Source organism: Salvelinus namaycush, unplaced genomic scaffold (assembly GCF_016432855.1).
Source record: "Salvelinus namaycush isolate Seneca unplaced genomic scaffold, SaNama_1.0 Scaffold740, whole genome shotgun sequence".
NCBI lineage: Eukaryota > Metazoa > Chordata > Actinopteri > Salmoniformes > Salmonidae > Salvelinus > Salvelinus namaycush.
The window spans coordinates 20,037-38,730 of record NW_024061465.1 but is presented as its reverse complement, the minus strand read 5'-3'; the positions used below and the strand labels follow the sequence as shown (position 1 = coordinate 38,730).

The 18,694-nt window shown below is 43.0% G+C and overlaps 1 protein-coding gene across 4 annotated transcripts in view; it reads right to left on the bottom strand.

Annotated features, from left to right (window-relative positions):
• The window catches only part of LOC120042661, a 97,250-nt gene that overhangs the window by 67,293 nt on the left and 11,263 nt on the right, over positions 1 to 18,694 (bottom strand). For 2 of the 4 annotated variants that reach the window (XM_038987479.1, XM_038987482.1), the window contains exons 8-9: positions 18,504 to 18,587; positions 17,966 to 18,364 (exon numbers count right to left, since the gene is read on the bottom strand). The exons of the other annotated variants lie outside the window; for them this stretch is intronic. In XM_038987479.1, coding sequence (XP_038843407.1) covers positions 18,298 to 18,364; positions 18,504 to 18,587 — 151 coding nt within the window. In that variant the 3' untranslated portion in view covers positions 17,966 to 18,297. Of the gene's footprint in view, positions 1 to 17,965; positions 18,365 to 18,503; positions 18,588 to 18,694 lie in introns of those variants that run through there. 4 annotated transcript variants of the gene reach the window in all.

Below are 18,694 nucleotides of genomic sequence, written 5' to 3'. Positions count from 1 at the left end.
GGCCAGCCAACCAAATATACTAGATCGCAATATACACTACTATATGGGCCAGCCACCCAAATACACTAGACCGCATATACACTGCTATATGGGCCATTATACACTACTATATGGGCCATTATACACTACTATATGGGCCAATTATACACTACTATTTAGGCCATTATACACTACTATATGGGCCAGGCAACCGAATACAGTAGACCACATTATACACTACTATATGGGCCATTATAAACTACTATATGGGCCATTATACACTACTATATGGGCCAGCCAACCAAACACACTAGACCACATTATACACTACTATATGGGCCAGCTAACCAAACACACTAGACCACATTATACACTACTATATGGGCCAGTATACACTACTATATGGGCCATTATACACTACTGTATGGGCCAGCCAACCGAATACACTAGACCGCATTAAACACTACTATATGGGCCAGCCAACCAAAAACACTAGACCACATTATACACTACTATATGGGCCTTTATACACTAATATATTGGCCATTATACACTACTATATGGGCCATTATACACTACTATATGGGCCAGCCAACTAAACACACTAGACCACATTATACACTACTATATGGGCCTGCCAACCAAATACACTAGCCCACATTATACACTACTATATGGGCCATTATACACTACTATATTGGCCATTATACACTACTATATGGGCCATTATACACTACTATATGGGCCATTATACACTACTATATGGGCCATTATACACTAATATATTGGCCATTATACACTGCTATATGGGCCAGCCAACCAAATACACTAGACCACATTATACACTACTATATGGGCAATTATAAACTTCTATATGGGCCATTATACACTACTATATGGGCCAGCCAACCAAATACACTAAACCACATTACACACTACTATATGGGCCATTATACACTACTATATTGGCCATTATACACTGCTATATGGGCCAGCCAACCAAATACACTAGACCACATTATACACTACTATATGGGCAATTATACACTTCTATATGGGCCATTATACACTACTATATGGGCCAGCAAACCAAATACACTAGACCACATTACACACTACTATATGGGCCAACCAACCAAATACACTAGACCACATTATACACTACTATATGGGCCATTAATCACTACTATATGGGCCAGTGTTGAGGAAAACATGTGAATAGTATTCATTTATTGAGTTAATGTTGAATAATAGAAGAGAACAGTTAGCATTTGTAAGTGTGTTTAACAGTAGGTTAGAGAAATATTGAATGCATAAAAGAACGTGTCGGTTAAGATGGAACGTGTCTGTGTGGGTTTGAAGAAAACAAGTTGATCTATTTCTCAGCAGATTAGGCGAGACTGAGTTCCGAGAAGAGAAGTAAAGCAGGTGCTTTGAAACCACAGAGGTTTCCTGTATTGAGTTGTCAGCTGCAGACATGAAGCAGAATTATAGACGTACCCTGTTAGACAGAAGGAGCTATCAAAGTAGAACATTGTGACAGAGTTAGAGAAGAGGAGGGGCATTTATAAAATGTGTTGTAAAACCAAATGTGAGGTATAAAAAGCTATGTGCATTGTATGATTTTCAGAGCTCTCTGAATAAACGCTTACAAACCGTTCGCTGGGTTTAGTGTCTATGATGGGGCTAAACTATTCTTCTTAGATAGAAACTCAGAGCCTTACAACCTCTGATTATAGTTTAGACCTGACAGCCAGCTAACCAAATACACTACTATCTAGGCCATTATACACTACTATATGGGCCATTATACACTGCTATATGGGCCATTATACACTACTATATGGGCCATTATACACTACTATATGGGCCATTATACACTACTATATGGGCCATTATACACTACTATATGGGCCATTATACACTACTATATGGGCCTTTATAAACTACTGTATGGGCCATTATACACTGCTATATGGGCCATTATACACTAGTATATGGGCCATTATACACTACTATATGGGCCATTAATCACTACTATATGGGCCATTATACACTACTATATGGACCAGTCAACCAAATACACTAGACCACATTATACACTACTATATGGGCCATTATACACTACTATATGGGCCATTATACACTACTATATGGGCCATTATACACTACTATATGGGCCATTATACACTACTATATGGGCCATTATACACTACTATATGGGCCATTATACACTACTATATGGGCCATTATACACTACTATATGGGCCAGCCAACCAAATACACTAGACCGCATTATACACTACTATTTGGGCCATTATACACTACTATATGAGCCATTATACACTGCTATATGGGCCATTATACACTAGTATATGGGCCATTATACACTACTATATGGGCCATTAATCACTACTATATGGGCCATTATACACTACTATATGGACCAGTCAACCAAATACACTAGACCACATTATACACTACTATAGGGGCCATTATACACTACTATATGGGCCATTATACACTACTATATGGGCCATTATACACTACTATATGGGCCATTAGACACTACTATATGGGCCATTATACACTACTATATGGGCCAGCCAACCAAAACACTAGACCACATTATACACTAATATATGGGCCAGCCAACCAAATACACTAGACTGCATTATACACTACTATATGGGCCATTATACACTAATATATGGGCCAGCCAACCAAAACACTAGACCACATTATACACTACTATATGGGCCAGCCAACCAAATACACTAGACTGCATTATACACTACTATATGGGCCATTATACACTACTATATGGGCCAGCCAACCAAATACACTAGACTGCATTATACACTACTAGGGTGTATTCAACACCGTAGCAAAACATTGGACAAGTTTGGCTGAGTGCCTCCCTGTTTCGGTGTTGTGAATAAATTCACATGATTTATATGTTTAATGACTAAATTATTTATACGTTCAAATTAATGTCAAGGCAATAACTAACAGTATTCCACCCTGTCACTGTATAATGGAGTGAAATGTATTTGAATCATAAGACTAGAATTCTTCCATGATTGTGCATAGGAAAACAGGAACTGTTAACAGACAGCTTGTGACAGACAACTTGTGACTACTGTGAAACTGATAACAGGAAGGAGGTCTCCCCACCCAGGGAGGGGAGAAACTGTTAGGCTTGCAGTAGATTATGTAACATGTTGCAGGATATGATAAGCAATGGATGTGTAGGAGAAGACTTGTAAATAGTATTGATAGGGTTAGGAGAAGAGGAGGGGATTGATGACCAAATGTGAGGTATATTACCTAATGTGCATTGTATGATTTTCAGATCGTTCTCTGAATAAACTTTTTACCTATTGCAGACTGGGACTTTGTCGAATTCTTCATTAACCAGGGATTTACAACCCCTGGGAATTATTCAAAGCTTAAGTGAGAGTTGAGTTCACAACATTGGGATAAAGAATTCTCGTGACAGCTTGGTCCTTCGAGCCGGATCTCAATACCTGCCTCTGTCGTCCCAAGGAACTGCTGAAAACCGTGCACAGGCGGATCCAGGATCCGTAAGACAAAGACCTTGACCTCTGAATTTAGGATTTATTTCAGGCCAGTGGTGAACTGGTACACGACAGAGGTGGTGACGAGATCCAACCTGCATTGAATTCTCAGCTGCAAGAATAAGGTCAGTAATCTTTATTCATGGATTTTGGGGGTAGGATCTAAACTTGCATTAGACGTATACATTGTTATAAATCTTATGTAGGTAAGGTGATAATCACTAAAGTCCAGGAGGATTCATATTCAGTATACTTTTTTTTTTTTATATATAGAGAAAGTTCAAAAGTAACAAAGTATCTAGATAAATATAAAACGGGGGGCTGAGTATTGAACGAAATTGGGTCTGCAATGACTCAAGGTAGTTGAGGTCATTACCAAAAGAAACTACCCCGTATCGAAATAGTCTGGGACTATTAGAGGAATATGGGAAGTAGTCTGGGGCTATTAGGGGTATATGTGAAGTAGTCTGGGACAAGTAAAGATATATGGGAAGTAGTCTGGGACTATTAAAAAATATATGAGAATAAGAGCACACACATAGATTGTAAGATTTAATTATAAAAACAGTAAAAGCACACACATAGATTGTGAGAATAAGTATAATAACAAGGAAAGTAATTTAATAAGATGGGTGGTAAATCCTCAAAGGAGGTCCTGGAATTAACCCGGGGATGAGAGGTATATGGAATGTATGGAACGTGTCTAAAAACATTATTGGGGGTGGTTCAGCAAGACGCAACGTTTTTGAACAGATATAAAAAACACTATGTAGGACAAACATGCCTCAGATATTTAGAAGAAGGAATCACATCTATTCATGACATTTCTATCGGCAACATTCGACAGCGTTTGGCTCCTGAAAGTGGTTTGTTGTCGTAACCACCAGCAGGAAGGCTGTCTCATACTTTCCATGGGTGTATTCAATTGTGCAGATCGTAGCAAAACGTTTTGCAACAAAAACGAGTGTTTCTCACTGGACAAGTTCAGGTTAGTCCCTCCCTGTTTCGGACGGTTTGTGTTCGTTTGGATCCTAATGAATACACCTCAGGGCAACGTTCATTCGCCAAACGTTGTCGAATGTTACAGATAGAATTACCAGATAAAGAGCCGAACTGAATCACTATTCTAAATGTCAGAGAGGCATGTTTGTTCATAACATCTGAACGTTCCAAAACGTTGGGTCCTGCTCAGAGAACATGCCCCAGTTAGTTTAGTCCCGGGCAATGACTATCATTACATTCATGCATTATGAATGAAGCCGGTCGGGTCGGTCTATTAAAAGCTACAGGAGTTATAATCTTAATGACGTGTAAACTATGATGCAGAACTTGTCTCTGGAGTTTCCAGGCTGCTTGCTGAATGAATGAACTACAGCAGTGAGCAGTCAGTGGTCTGTTGCAGTCTGAGTCTGATGCTATAACTTAGAAGCTTCAGCAGTTTAACATCCAGTCTGTTCTAGAAGGACCCTTCATGCACTATTATAACACGTTCTAGTATATAAAGTCTGAATGATCAGTTTTAGCTGAATACAGTCTAAATATTAAAGTGTCTTTGAACGGGGCTTGGTAGTAAGTGCCAGTAGCACCGGTTTGTGTCAAGAACTGCAACGCTGCTGGGTTTTGCAAGAACTGCAACGCTGCCGGCGTCCTATACAGAGCTATACTGTGCACAGATGATGTCTTTATGAATTATATCATTCAAGAATCGTTCATAGCTACCATGTAGTCTGATAGCTACCATATAGTATTATAGTCCTAGTTATCATTTAGTCTTATAGTCCTAGTTACCATATAGTATTATAGTCCTAGTTACCATATAGTCTCATACCTACCATATAGTCTTACAGTCCTAGCTACCCTAGCTAACCTGTAGTCTTATAGTCCGAGCTACCATGTAGTCTTATAGTCCTAGCTACCCTGTAGTCTTATTGTCATAGCTACGCTGTAGTCTTATTGTCATAGCTACCCTGTAGTCTTATAGTACTAGCTACCATATAGTCTAATTGTCATAGCTACCATGTAGTCTTATTGTCATAGCTACCCTGTAGTCTTATTGTCATATCTACCATAGACTCTTATTGTGATAGCTACCGTAGAGTCTTATAGTCCTAGCTACCATATAGTCTTATTGTCATAGCTACCATATGGTCTTATAGTCCTAGCTACCATATAGTCTTATAATCCTAGCTACCATATAGTGTTATTGTCCTAGCTACCATATAGTCTTATTGTCATAGCTACCATGTAGTCTTATAGTCCTAGTTACCATATAGTCTTATAGTCCTAGCTACCATATAGTCTTATAGTCCTAGCTACCATATAGTCTGATAGTCCTAGCTACCATATAGTCTTACTGTCATAGCTACCATATAGTCTTATAGTCCTCGCTACCATATAGTCTTATAGTCCTATCTACCATATAGTCATATAGTCATAGCTACCATATAGTCTTATAGTCCTTGCTACGATATAGTCTTATAGTCCTAGCTACCATATAGTCTTATAGTCCTAGCTACCATGTCGTCTTATAGTCCTAGCTACCATATAGTCTTATAGTCCTAGCTACCATATAGTCTTATAGTCATAGCTACCATATAGTCTTATAGTCCTAGCTACCATATAGTCTTATAGTCCTAGCTACCATATAGTCTTATAGTCCTAGCTACCATATAGTATATAGCCATCCCATCTGGTTTGTGCCTAGTGAGACTTTCATTTATTTTTCAACAGGACAATGACCCAACACACTTCCAGCCTGTGTAAGGGCTATTTGACCAAGAAGGAGAGTGATGGAGTGCTGCATCAGATGACCTGGCCTCCAAAACCCCCCGACCTCAACCCAATTGAGATGGTTTGGGATAAGTTTGACCGCAGAGTGAAGGAAAAGCAGCCAACAAGTGATCAGCATATGTGGGAAATCCTTCAAGACTTTTGGAAAAGCATTCCAGGTGAAGCTGGTTTGGAGAATGTCAAGAGTGTGCAAAGCTGTATTCAAGGCAAAGGGTGACTATTTCAAGAATCTAAAACTTTTGACCAGTAGTGTGCATTTGTAAATATGAAATTTGGCCAAAAGAATAATGAAATGAATTGCATAAAATTGTTTCAACTTGTTTCTAAGGAGCACATCTCTCCATTATAGTGTAAGATCTTCTTAAATGTGTTCCATTATAAATCTACTGATGTCTTGCATCAGATTCCTCACATGAACACAATCCCCAAAAAGATGCAACACTGTTTCTGGGTGGTCATTACAAAAGGTACAACTTGAAATGATGGTGTTTTTTACACTTCTTCATATAGTGGTTGGTAGGATAATATTTATGAATAATTGAAGAAGAAACGTCCTTAATTGTGTTAATAGTAGGTATGTGTGAGGCAACATCCAAACTTTCTCCCAACAGATATTATCAATAAAACCATTCCAATGTATGTAAGGAATAGATACAACATTGAAACAAGGTTCCTATTCCTCTAATGTTGTTGAATGGCCTAAAGGAAAACGAATCTTTCCTACTGATGAGTCAACAGGGTTAATCGTAGGTATGATCTGAGGATCAGGGCTTGACATGTTCCTGGATAATAAAACAACCCCTCTGAGGGAACGGCATCTAAAACTATTCACACAATCTGTAGGTGTTACAGGGATCTTGTAACGTGATAAGAATTCCTTATAATGGAGTAAAATACCCTTCCATTCATTCAATCTTCTATTCATTCTTATTTCTATGTTTACCACTATAGTAGGACGCTGCGCATGCGCGCATTGGCGTCCTTGGTGGCTACAATGTGAAGCCTGGAAAATAACTGGCAGAATTATGTAGGCGGGTAGGCTACCTGTTTTTCCTAAAATCCTGTTACTGAATATCGATAATCCGTAACTCCTTGTCCGTAGGTCAGGATTCTATCATGTGTGGATATCTGTAGACCTATAGAAACCGTCTGAACCGAACTTTTCTCCCTCCGGCACCTTGGCTGTGGTAGACAGCGCGCAAGACGCGCTTCCTCGTAGCCTAATAGAGCCAAGTTATAGGTGCCGGTTTGGAGAAAAGTTCGGTTCAGACGGTTTCTATCAAGTATTTTCTAAAGATATCCACACACAATCCGGTCCGACGGACAAGGGATTATAGACACATATGCCTTCAGTAACAAGGTTTTCGGAAACAACTAGGCTACCCCCCTAAAGAATTTCACCTGTTATTTTCCGTGCGCCGCATTGTAGCCACTTACTGTAGGACGCCCATGCGCAGCGTCCAATATAGGGCTGTACTGGGCACAGATGAGGTCTTCATAAATTATATTCTTCAAGAATCGTAAAATGAAATTGCCATTGAACAGTTATATTGCAGATTGTTGCCTACCTTATCGTTTAATCGTCTTTCTCTCTCCGCAGCCTGAGTGGAGAATAGCAGGGTTCATCCTCATGTTATGTGGATCACTGGATGATAGTAATACAACCTGAAAGGATATTAGGACACAAATCAAACTAGACTGTAAATGTGTTGTCATTTCCTATGGACAACTAAATCTACTAGTTGTCTGCTGCTACAGTGACCTTGTGTGTCGATATACCTATTTTACTTTCACTTATACTTCCGTGTATAAAAGTATTATTGGGGCGGTTCAGCAAGATGCAACGTTTTTGAACAGATATAAAATACACTTTGTAGGACAAACACGTCTCAGACATTTATTATAAGAAATCACATTAGCTCTATTATTGTCATTTTAATGGCAACATTCGACTATTTTTGGCTACTGAAAATAGTTTTGTTGTAGTAGTCACCAGCAGAAACGCTGTCTCATACTTTCCAGGGGTGTATTCTATAGTGCAGATCGTAGCAAAACGTTTTGCAACAACAACGAGCGTTTCTCATTGGACAAGCTCAGGTTAGTCCCTCCCTTTTTCTGACGGTTTGTTTACGTTTGGTTCCTGATGAATACACCTCAGGGCAACGTTCAGTCACCAAACGTTGTCGAATGTTTCAGAATAACACATATAGAGCCGACATGATTCATGCATTATGAATGAATCCGGTCGGTCGTTCTATTAAAAGCTATAGAAGGTATAATGACGTGTAAACTATGATGCGGAACTTGTCTCTGGAGTTTCCAGGCTGCTTGCTGAATGAATGAACTACAGCAGTGAGCAGTCAGTGGTCTGTTGCAGTCTGAGTCTGATGCTTTAACTTAGAAGCATCAGAAGTTTAACATCCAGTCTGTTCTAGAAGGACACCTCATGCACTATTATAACACATTCTAGTTTATAAAGTCTGAATGATCAGTTTTAGCTGAATACAGTCTCTCTTTATTGCAGTTAGCCTGCCCTACACTATCAGGCTACGACATGGTTATTACACTATCAGGCTACGACATGGTTATTACACTATCAGGCTACGACATGGTTATTACACTATCAGGCTACGACATGGTTATTACACTATCAGGCTACGACATGGTTATTACACTATCAGGCTACGACATGGTTATTACACTATCAGACTACGACATGGTTATTACATTATCAGGTTACGACGTGGTTATTACACTATCAGGCTACGACATGGTTATTACACTATCAGGCTAAGACATGGTTATTACACTATCAGGTTACGACATGGTTATTACACTACCAGGTTACGACATGGTTATTACACTACCAGGCTACGACATGGTTAATACACTATCAGGTTACGACGTGGTTATTACACTATCAGGCTACGACATGGTTATTACACTATCAGACTACGACATGGTTATTACACTATCAGGTTACGACGTGGTTATTACACTATCAGGCTACGACATGGTTATTACACTACCAGGCTACGACATGGTTAATACACTATCAGGTTACGACATGGTTATTACACTATCAGGCTACGACATGGTTATTACACTATCAGGCTACGACATGGTTATTACACTATCAGGCTACGACATGGTTATTACACTATCAGGCTACGACAGATTACGACATGGTTATTACACTATCAGGTTACGACATGGTTATTACGTGGCTATATATTACCTCCACTAGCCTGTACCCCCTGTATATAGCCTCCACACTGCACATTGACTCTGTACCGGTACCCCCTGTATATAGCCTCCACACTGACTCGGTACCGGTGCCCCTGAATATAGCCTGCACACTGACTCGGTACCGGTGCCCCCTGTATATAGCCTCTACACTGACTCAGTAGAGGTACCCACTGTATATAGCCTCTACACTGACTCTATAGTGGTACCCCCTGTATATAGCCTCCACACTGACTCAGTACCAGTACCCCCTGTATATAGCCTCCACACTGACTCGGTACCGGTACCCCCTGTATATAGCCTCTACCCTGACTCTATAACGGTACCCCCTGTATATAGCCTCTACACTGACTCTATAGTGGTACCCCCTGTATATAGCCTCTACACTGACTCTGTAGCGGTACCCCCTGATCTAGCCTCTACACTGACTCGGTACCGGTACCCCCTGTATATAGCCTCTACACTGACTCTATAACGGTACCCCCTGTATATAGCCTCTACACTGACTCTGTAGCTGTACCCCCTGTATATAGCCTCTACACTGACTCTGTACCGGTACCCCCTTTATATAGCCTCCACATTGACTCTGTACCGGTACCCCCTGTATATAGTCTCCACACTGACTCTGTAGCGGTACCCCCTGTATATAGCCTCTACACTGACTCTATAGCTGTACCCCCTGTATATAGCCTCCACATTGACTCTGTACCGGTACCCCCTGTATATAGCCTCCACACTGACTCTGTACCGGTACCCCCTGTATATAGCCTCTACACTGACTCTGTAGCGGTACCCCCTGTATATAGCCTCTACACTGACTCGGTACCGGTACCCCCTGTATATAGCCTCTACACTGACTCTGTAGCGGTACCCCCTGTATATAGCCTCCACACTGACTCGTTACCGGTACCCCCTGTATATAGCCTCTACACTGACTCTGTAGCGGTACCCCCTGTATATAGCCTCTACACTGACTCTGTACCGATACCCCCTGTATATAGCCTCCACACTGACTCTGTAGCGGTACCCCCTGTATATAGCCTCTACACTGACTCTGTAGTGGTACCCCCTGTATATTTCCTCTACACTGACTCTGTACCGGTACCCCCTGTATATAGCCTCCACACTGACTCTGTACCAGTACCCCCTGTATATAGCCTCTCCACTGACTCTGTAGCGGTACCCCCTGTATATAGCCTCTACACTGACTCTGTAGCGGTACCCCCTGTATATAGCCTCTACACTGACTCTGTACCGGTACCCCCTTTATATAGCCTCCACATTGACTCGGTACCGGTGATCCCTGTATATAGCCTCCACATTGACTCTGTAGCGGTACCCCCTGTATATAGCCTCTACACTGACTCTGTAGCGGTACCCCCTGTATATAGTCTCCACACTGACTCTGTAGCGGTACCCCCTGTATATAGCCTCCACATTGACTCTGTAGCGGTACCCCCTGTATATAGCCTCTACACTGACTCTGTACCGGTACCCCCTGTATATAGCCTCTACACTGACTCTGTAGCGGTACCCCCTGTATATAGTCTCCACACTGACTCTGTAGCGGTACCCCCTGTATATAGCCTCCACATTGACTCTGTAGCGGTACCCCCTGTATATAGCCTCTACACTGACTCTGTACCGGTACCCCCTGTATATAGTCTCCACACTGACTCTGTAGCGGTACCCCCTGTATATAGCCTCTACACTGACTCTGTAGCGGTACCCCCTGTATATAGCCTCTACACTGACTCGGTACCGGTACCCCCTGTATATAGCCTCTACACTGATTCTGTAGCGGTACCCCCTGTATATAGCCTCCACACTGACTCGGTACCGGTACCCCCTGTATATAGCCTCTACACTGACTCTGTAGCGGTACCCCCTGTATATAGCCTCTACACTGACTCGGTACCGGTACCCCCTGTATATAGCCTCTACACTGACTCTGTAGCGGTACCCCCTGTATATAGCCTCCACACTGACTCGTTACCGGTACCCCCTGTATATAGCCTCTACACTGACTCTGTAGCGGTACCCCCTGTATATAGCCTCTACACTGACTCTGTACCGATACCCCCTGTATATAGCCTCCACACTGACTCTGTAGCGGTACCCCCTGTATATAGCCTCTACACTGACTCTGTAGTGGTACCCCCTGTATATTTCCTCTACACTGACTCTGTACCGGTACCCCCTGTATATGGCCTCCACACTGACTCTGTACCAGTACCCCCTGTATATAGCCTCTCCACTGACTCTGTAGCGGTACCCCCTGTATATAGCCTCTACACTGACTCTGTAGCGGTACCCCCTGTATATAGCCTCCACATTGACTCTGTACCGGTACCCCCTGTATATAGCCTCCACACTGACTCTGTACCGGTACCCCCTGTATATAGCCTCTACACTGACTCTGTAGCGGTACCCCCTGTATATAGCCTCTACACTGACTCGGTACCGGTACCCCCTGTATATAGCCTCTACACTGACTCTGTAGCGGTACCCCCTGTATATAGCCTCCACACTGACTCGTTACCGGTACCCCCTGTATATAGCCTCTACACTGACTCTGTAGCAGTACCCCCTGTATATAGCCTCTACACTGACTCTGTACCGATACCCCCTGTATATAGCCTCCACACTGACTCTGTAGCGGTACCCCCTGTATATAGCCTCTACACTGACTCTGTAGTGGTACCCCCTGTATATTTCCTCTACACTGACTCTGTACCGGTACCCCCTGTATATAGCCTCCACACTGACTCTGTACCAGTACCCCCTGTATATAGCCTCTCCACTGACTCTGTAGCGGTACCCCCTGTATATAGCCTCTACACTGACTCTGTAGCGGTACCCCCTGTATATAGCCTCTACACTGACTCTGTACCGGTACCCCCTTTATATAGCCTCCACATTGACTCGGTACCGGTGATCCCTGTATATAGCCTCCACATTGACTCTGTAGCGGTACCCCCTGTATATAGCCTCTACACTGACTCTGTAGCGGTACCCCCTGTATATAGCCTCCACATTGACTCTGTACCGGTACCCCCTGTATATAGCCTCTACACTGACTCTGTACCGGTACCCCCTGTATATAGTCTCCACACTGACTCTGTAGCGGTACCCCCTGTATATAGCCTCTACACTGACTCGGTACCGGTACCCCCTGTATATAGTCTCCACACTGACTCTGTAGCGGTACCCCCTGTATATAGCCTCCACACTGACTCTGTACCGGTACCCCCTGTATATAGCCTCTACACTGACTCTGTAGCGGTACCCCCTGTATATAGCCTCTACACTGACTCGGTACCGGTACCCCCTGTATATAGCCTCCACACTGACTCTGTAGCGGTACCCCCTGTATATAGCCTCCACACTGACTCTGTACCGGTACCCCCTGTATATAGCCTCTACACTGACTCTGTAGCGGTACCCCCTGTATATAGCCTCTACACTGACTCGGTACCGGTACCCCCTGTATATAGCCTCTACACTGACTCTGTAGCGGTACCCCCTGTATATAGCCTCCACACTGACTCGTTACCGGTACCCCCTGTATATAGCCTCTACACTGACTCTGTAGCAGTACCCCCTGTATATAGCCTCTACACTGACTCTGTACCGATACCCCCTGTATATAGCCTCCACACTGACTCTGTAGCGGTACCCCCTGTATATAGCCTCTACACTGACTCTGTAGTGGTACCCCCTGTATATTTCCTCTACACTGACTCTGTACCGGTACCCCCTGTATATAGCCTCCACACTGACTCTGTACCAGTACCCCCTGTATATAGCCTCTCCACTGACTCTGTAGCGGTACCCCCTGTATATAGCCTCTACACTGACTCTGTAGCGGTACCCCCTGTATATAGCCTCTACACTGACTCTGTACCGGTACCCCCTTTATATAGCCTCCACATTGACTCGGTACCGGTGATCCCTGTATATAGCCTCCACATTGACTCTGTAGCGGTACCCCCTGTATATAGCCTCTACACTGACTCTGTAGCGGTACCCCCTGTATATAGCCTCCACATTGACTCTGTACCGGTACCCCCTGTATATAGCCTCTACACTGACTCTGTACCGGTACCCCCTGTATATAGTCTCCACACTGACTCTGTAGCGGTACCCCCTGTATATAGCCTCTACACTGACTCGGTACCGGTACCCCCTGTATATAGCCTCCACATTGACTCTGTACCGGTACCCCCTGTATATAGCCTCTACACTGACTCTGTACCGGTACCCCCTGTATATAGCCTCCACACTGACTCTGTAGCGGTACCCCCTGTATATAGCCTCTATACTGACTCTATAGCTGTACCCCCTGTATATAGCCTCCACATTGACTCTGTACCGGTACCCCCTGTATATAGCCTCCACACTGACTCTGTACCGGTACCCCCTGTATATAGCCTCTACACTGACTCTGTAGCGGTACCCCCTGTATATAGCCTCTACACTGACTCGGTACCGGTACCCCCTGTATATAGCCTCTACACTGATTCTGTAGCGGTACCCCCTGTATATAGCCTCCACACTGACTCGGTACCAGTACCCCCTGTATATAGCCTCTACACTGACTCTGTAGCGGTACCCCCTGTATATAGCCTCTACACTGACTCTGTACCGATACACCCTGTATATAGCCTCCACACTGACTCTGTAGCGGTACCCCCTGTATATAGCCTCTACACTGACTCTGTAGTGGTACCCCCTGTATATTGCCTCTACACTGACTCTGTACCGGTACCCCCTGTATATAGCCTCCACACTGACTCTGTACCAGTACCCCCTTTATATAGCCTCTCCACTGACTCTGTAGCGGTACCCCCTGTATATAGCCTCTACACTGACTCTGTAGCGGTACCCCCTGTATATAGCCTCTACACTGACTCTGTACCGGTACCCCCTGTATATAGCCTCTACACTGACTCTGTACCGGTACCCCCTGTATATAGCCTCTACACTGACTCTGTACCGGTACCCTCTGTATATAGCCTCTACACTGACTCTGTACCGGTACCCCCTGTATATAGCCTCTACACTGACTCTGTACCGGTACCCCCTGTATATAGCCTCTACACTGACTCTGTAGCGGTACCCCCTGTATATAGCCTCCACACTGACTCGGTACCGGTACCACCGGTATATAGCCTCCACACTGACTCGTTACCAGTACCCCCTGTATATAGCCTCCAGACTGACTCGGTACCGGTACCCCCTGTATATAGCCTCTACACTGACTCTGTAGCGGTACCCCCTGTAAATAGCCTCGTTGTTGTTATCGTTTTACTTTTTATTGTTACTTTTTATTTTAGCCTATTTGGGAAATATTTTCTTCTTCTTGAACTGCACTGTTGGTTAAGGGCTTGTAAGTAAGCATTTCACCGTAAAGTCTACACTTGTTGTATTCGGCGCATGTGACAAATAAAGTTTAATTTATTTGAATATGCAATTTAACTGGCATTTATCGGTAAAGACAACAAGTTAGAACTTCTAAGTTTCCAAGAAATGGAACGTTCCAAAAGGAGATTCCGTCGACATCATTGACCTAATATGGTGCTTCCTGATAAATGGGCGGGTTCGGCTTTCCCGAGATCGGCCTGTCAGAGGGAGACGTCTTCAACTAACAACTTTTACATCGGCATGAAAAGAAACACACTTGGGGTTTGATCACTTTCATACCAGCAATAACCTGAAAGTGATGTTTTACTAGTAATGAGTTCAACCTTCAGAGAAAACACAGTAACACACATCAATCATGTGTCTCATGGTTCATTTATTAAAAACACAAATACTAAATATTCATAAATGATTTACACGGTCAGAAAAAGTAAACTTTTGGGAGGTTTTTCTGTTTTTGATATCAGAAAAGAAAGACTTAAAACGTTGTTGTTTTGTTTTATTTTAGAAATAGACCAAGACTGGCCGAGCCAGTCTCCAAACCTGAACCCAATAGAAAGTCTTTGGAGGGAGCTGAAAGTCCATATTGCCCAGCGACAGCCCCGAAACCTGAAGGATCTGGATAAGGTCTGTTTGGAGGAGTGGGCCAAAATCCCTGCTGCAGTGTGTGCAAACATGGTCAGGAACTACAGGAAACGTATGATCTCTGTAATTGCAAACAAAGGTTTCTGTACCAAATATTAACTTCTGCTTTTCTGATGTATCAAATACTTATGTCATGCAATAAAATGCTAATTAATTACTTAAAAATCATACAATGTGATTTTCTGGATTTTTGTTTTAGATTCCGTCTCTCACAGTTGAAGTGTACCTATGAAAAAAATTACAGACCTCTACATGCTTTGTAAGTAGGAAAACCTGCAAAATCGTCAGTGTTTCAAATACTTGTTCTCCCTACTGTATGTGATGTAGTAGAACATTTTCGGGGATCACTTTTGGCTTGTGAGTGTTACTATCAGCACTACTGGCTAAAACGTACACAAAAAGTAGCAGAGAATCTCTTTAATGAGTCTGTTGACTATAGTTTATGCTGTTGATACACAGCAGATTAAACATGATTGGACTGTTCCAGCTGTAACAACCGGTTCTGTTGATAACACAGCAGATTAAACATGATTGGACTGTTCCAGCTGTAACAACCGGTTCTGTTGATAACACAGCAGATTAAACAAGATCGGACTGTTCCAGCTGTAACAACCGGTTCTGTTGATAACACAGCAGATTAAACAAGATCGGACTGTTCCAGCTGTAACAACCGGTTCTGTTGATAACACAGCAGATTAAACATGATTGGACTGTTCCAGCTGTAACAACCGGTTCTGTTGATAACACAGCAGATTAAACATGATCGGACTGTTCCAGCTGTAACAACCGGTTCTGTTGATAACACAGCAGATTAAACATGATTGGACTGTTCCAGCTGTAACAACCGGTTCTGTTGATAACACAGCAGATTAAACATGATCGGACTGTTCCATCTGTAACAACCGGTTCTGTTGATAACACAGCAGATTAAACATGATTGGACTGTTCCAGCTGTAACAACCGGTTCTGTTGATAACACAGCAGATTAAACATGATTGGACTGTTCCAGCTGTAACAACCGGTTCTGTTGATAACACAGCAGATTAAACAAGATCGGACTGTTCCAGCTGTAACAACCGGTTCTGTTGATAACACAGCAGATTAAACAAGATCGGACTGTTCCAGCTGTAACAACCGGTTCTGTTGATAACACAGCAGATTAAACATGATTGGACTGTTCCAGCTGTAACAACCGGTTCTGTTGATAACACAGCAGATTAAACATGATCGGACTGTTCCAGCTGTAACAACCGGTTCTGTTGATAACACAGCAGATTAAACATGATCGGACTGTTCCAGCTGTAACAACCGGTTCTGTTGATAACACAGCAGATTAAACATGATCGGACTGTTCCAGCTGTAACAACCGGTTCTGTTGATAACACAGCAGATTAAACATGATCGGACTGTTCCAGCTGTAACAACCGGTTCTGTTGATAACAAAGCAGATTAAACATGATTGGACTGTTCCAGCTGTAACAACCGGTTCTGTTGATAACACAGCAGATTAAACATGATTGGACTGTTCCAGCTGTAACAACCGGTTCTGTTGATAACACAGCAGATTAAACATGATCGGACTGTTCCAGCTGTAACAACCGGTTCTGTTGATAACACAGCAGATTAAACATGATTGGACTGTTCCAGCTGTAACAACCGGTTCTGTTGATAACACAGCAGATTAAACATGATTGGACTGTTCCAGCTGTAACAACCGGTTCTGTTGATAACACAGCAGATTAAACATGATCGGACTGTTCCATCTGTAACAACCGGTTCTGTTGATAACACAGCAGATTAAACATGATTGGACTGTTCCAGCTGTAACAACCGGTTCTGTTGATAACACAGCAGATTAAACATGATTGGACTGTTCCAGCTGTAACAACCGGTTCTGTTGATAACACAGCAGATTAAACATGATTGGACTGTTCCAGCTGTAACAACCAGTTCTGTTGATAACACAGCAGATTAAACATGATCGGACTGTTCCAGCTGTAACAACCGGTTCTGTTGATAACACAGCAGATTAAACATGATCGGACTGTTCCAGCTGTAACAACCGGTTCTGTTGATAACACAGCAGATTAAACATGATTGGACTGTTCCAGCTGTAACAACCGGTTCTGTTGATAACACAGCAGATTAAACATGATTGGACTGTTCCAGCTGTAACAACCAGTCTTTTGTATTAAAATGTTCCATCAGTTTATGTTCCACATTATACAACATTATCGTCACCAGATGTCAAACCAGCCTTCTACATTGACACATTATAGTGTTATTATACAACATTATCTTGTCTGTCAGGAAGGGTCGTCTGTCCTGGATTCAGCCTTCTCTTCCTGGACTAAGACCTGATGTTGTTTCACCAGATGTTAAACCTCTTGTCTGTCAGGAAGGGTCTTCTGTCCTGGATTCAGCCTTCTCTTCCTGGACTAAGACCTGATGTTGTTTCACCAGATGTCAAACCTCTTGTCTGTCAGGAAGGGTCTTCTGTCCTGGATTCAGCCTTCTCTTCCTGGACTAAGACCTGATGTTGTTTCACCAGATCTCAAACCTCTTGTCTGTCAGGAAGGGTCTTCTGTCCTGGATTCAGCCTTCTCTTCCTGGACTAAGACCTGATGTTGTTTCACCAGATCTCAAACCTCTTGTCTGTCAGGAAGGGTCTTCTGTCCTGGATTCTGTTGTTGAAGAGTCTATAGAACATGATAATTATTAATCATTATTACATCATTAGACAACACATCTCCATCCTCCAACTGTTGCCCTCAGCAACAGACACACCCATATGATCTCACACACACATGCTCTGCTCACCATCACACACACCCTTACCGTACGGTGTGTATTGAAGTGTTGGTAGAGACCAGTTGGAGTATTCTGTCAGTCAGAGCATCAGTGATGTCATTGTGACTCAGGCTACGAGAGAGAGAGCGACATTTGTCATCTAGTCTCACACACACACACACACACACACACACACACACACACACACACACACACACACACACACACACACACACACA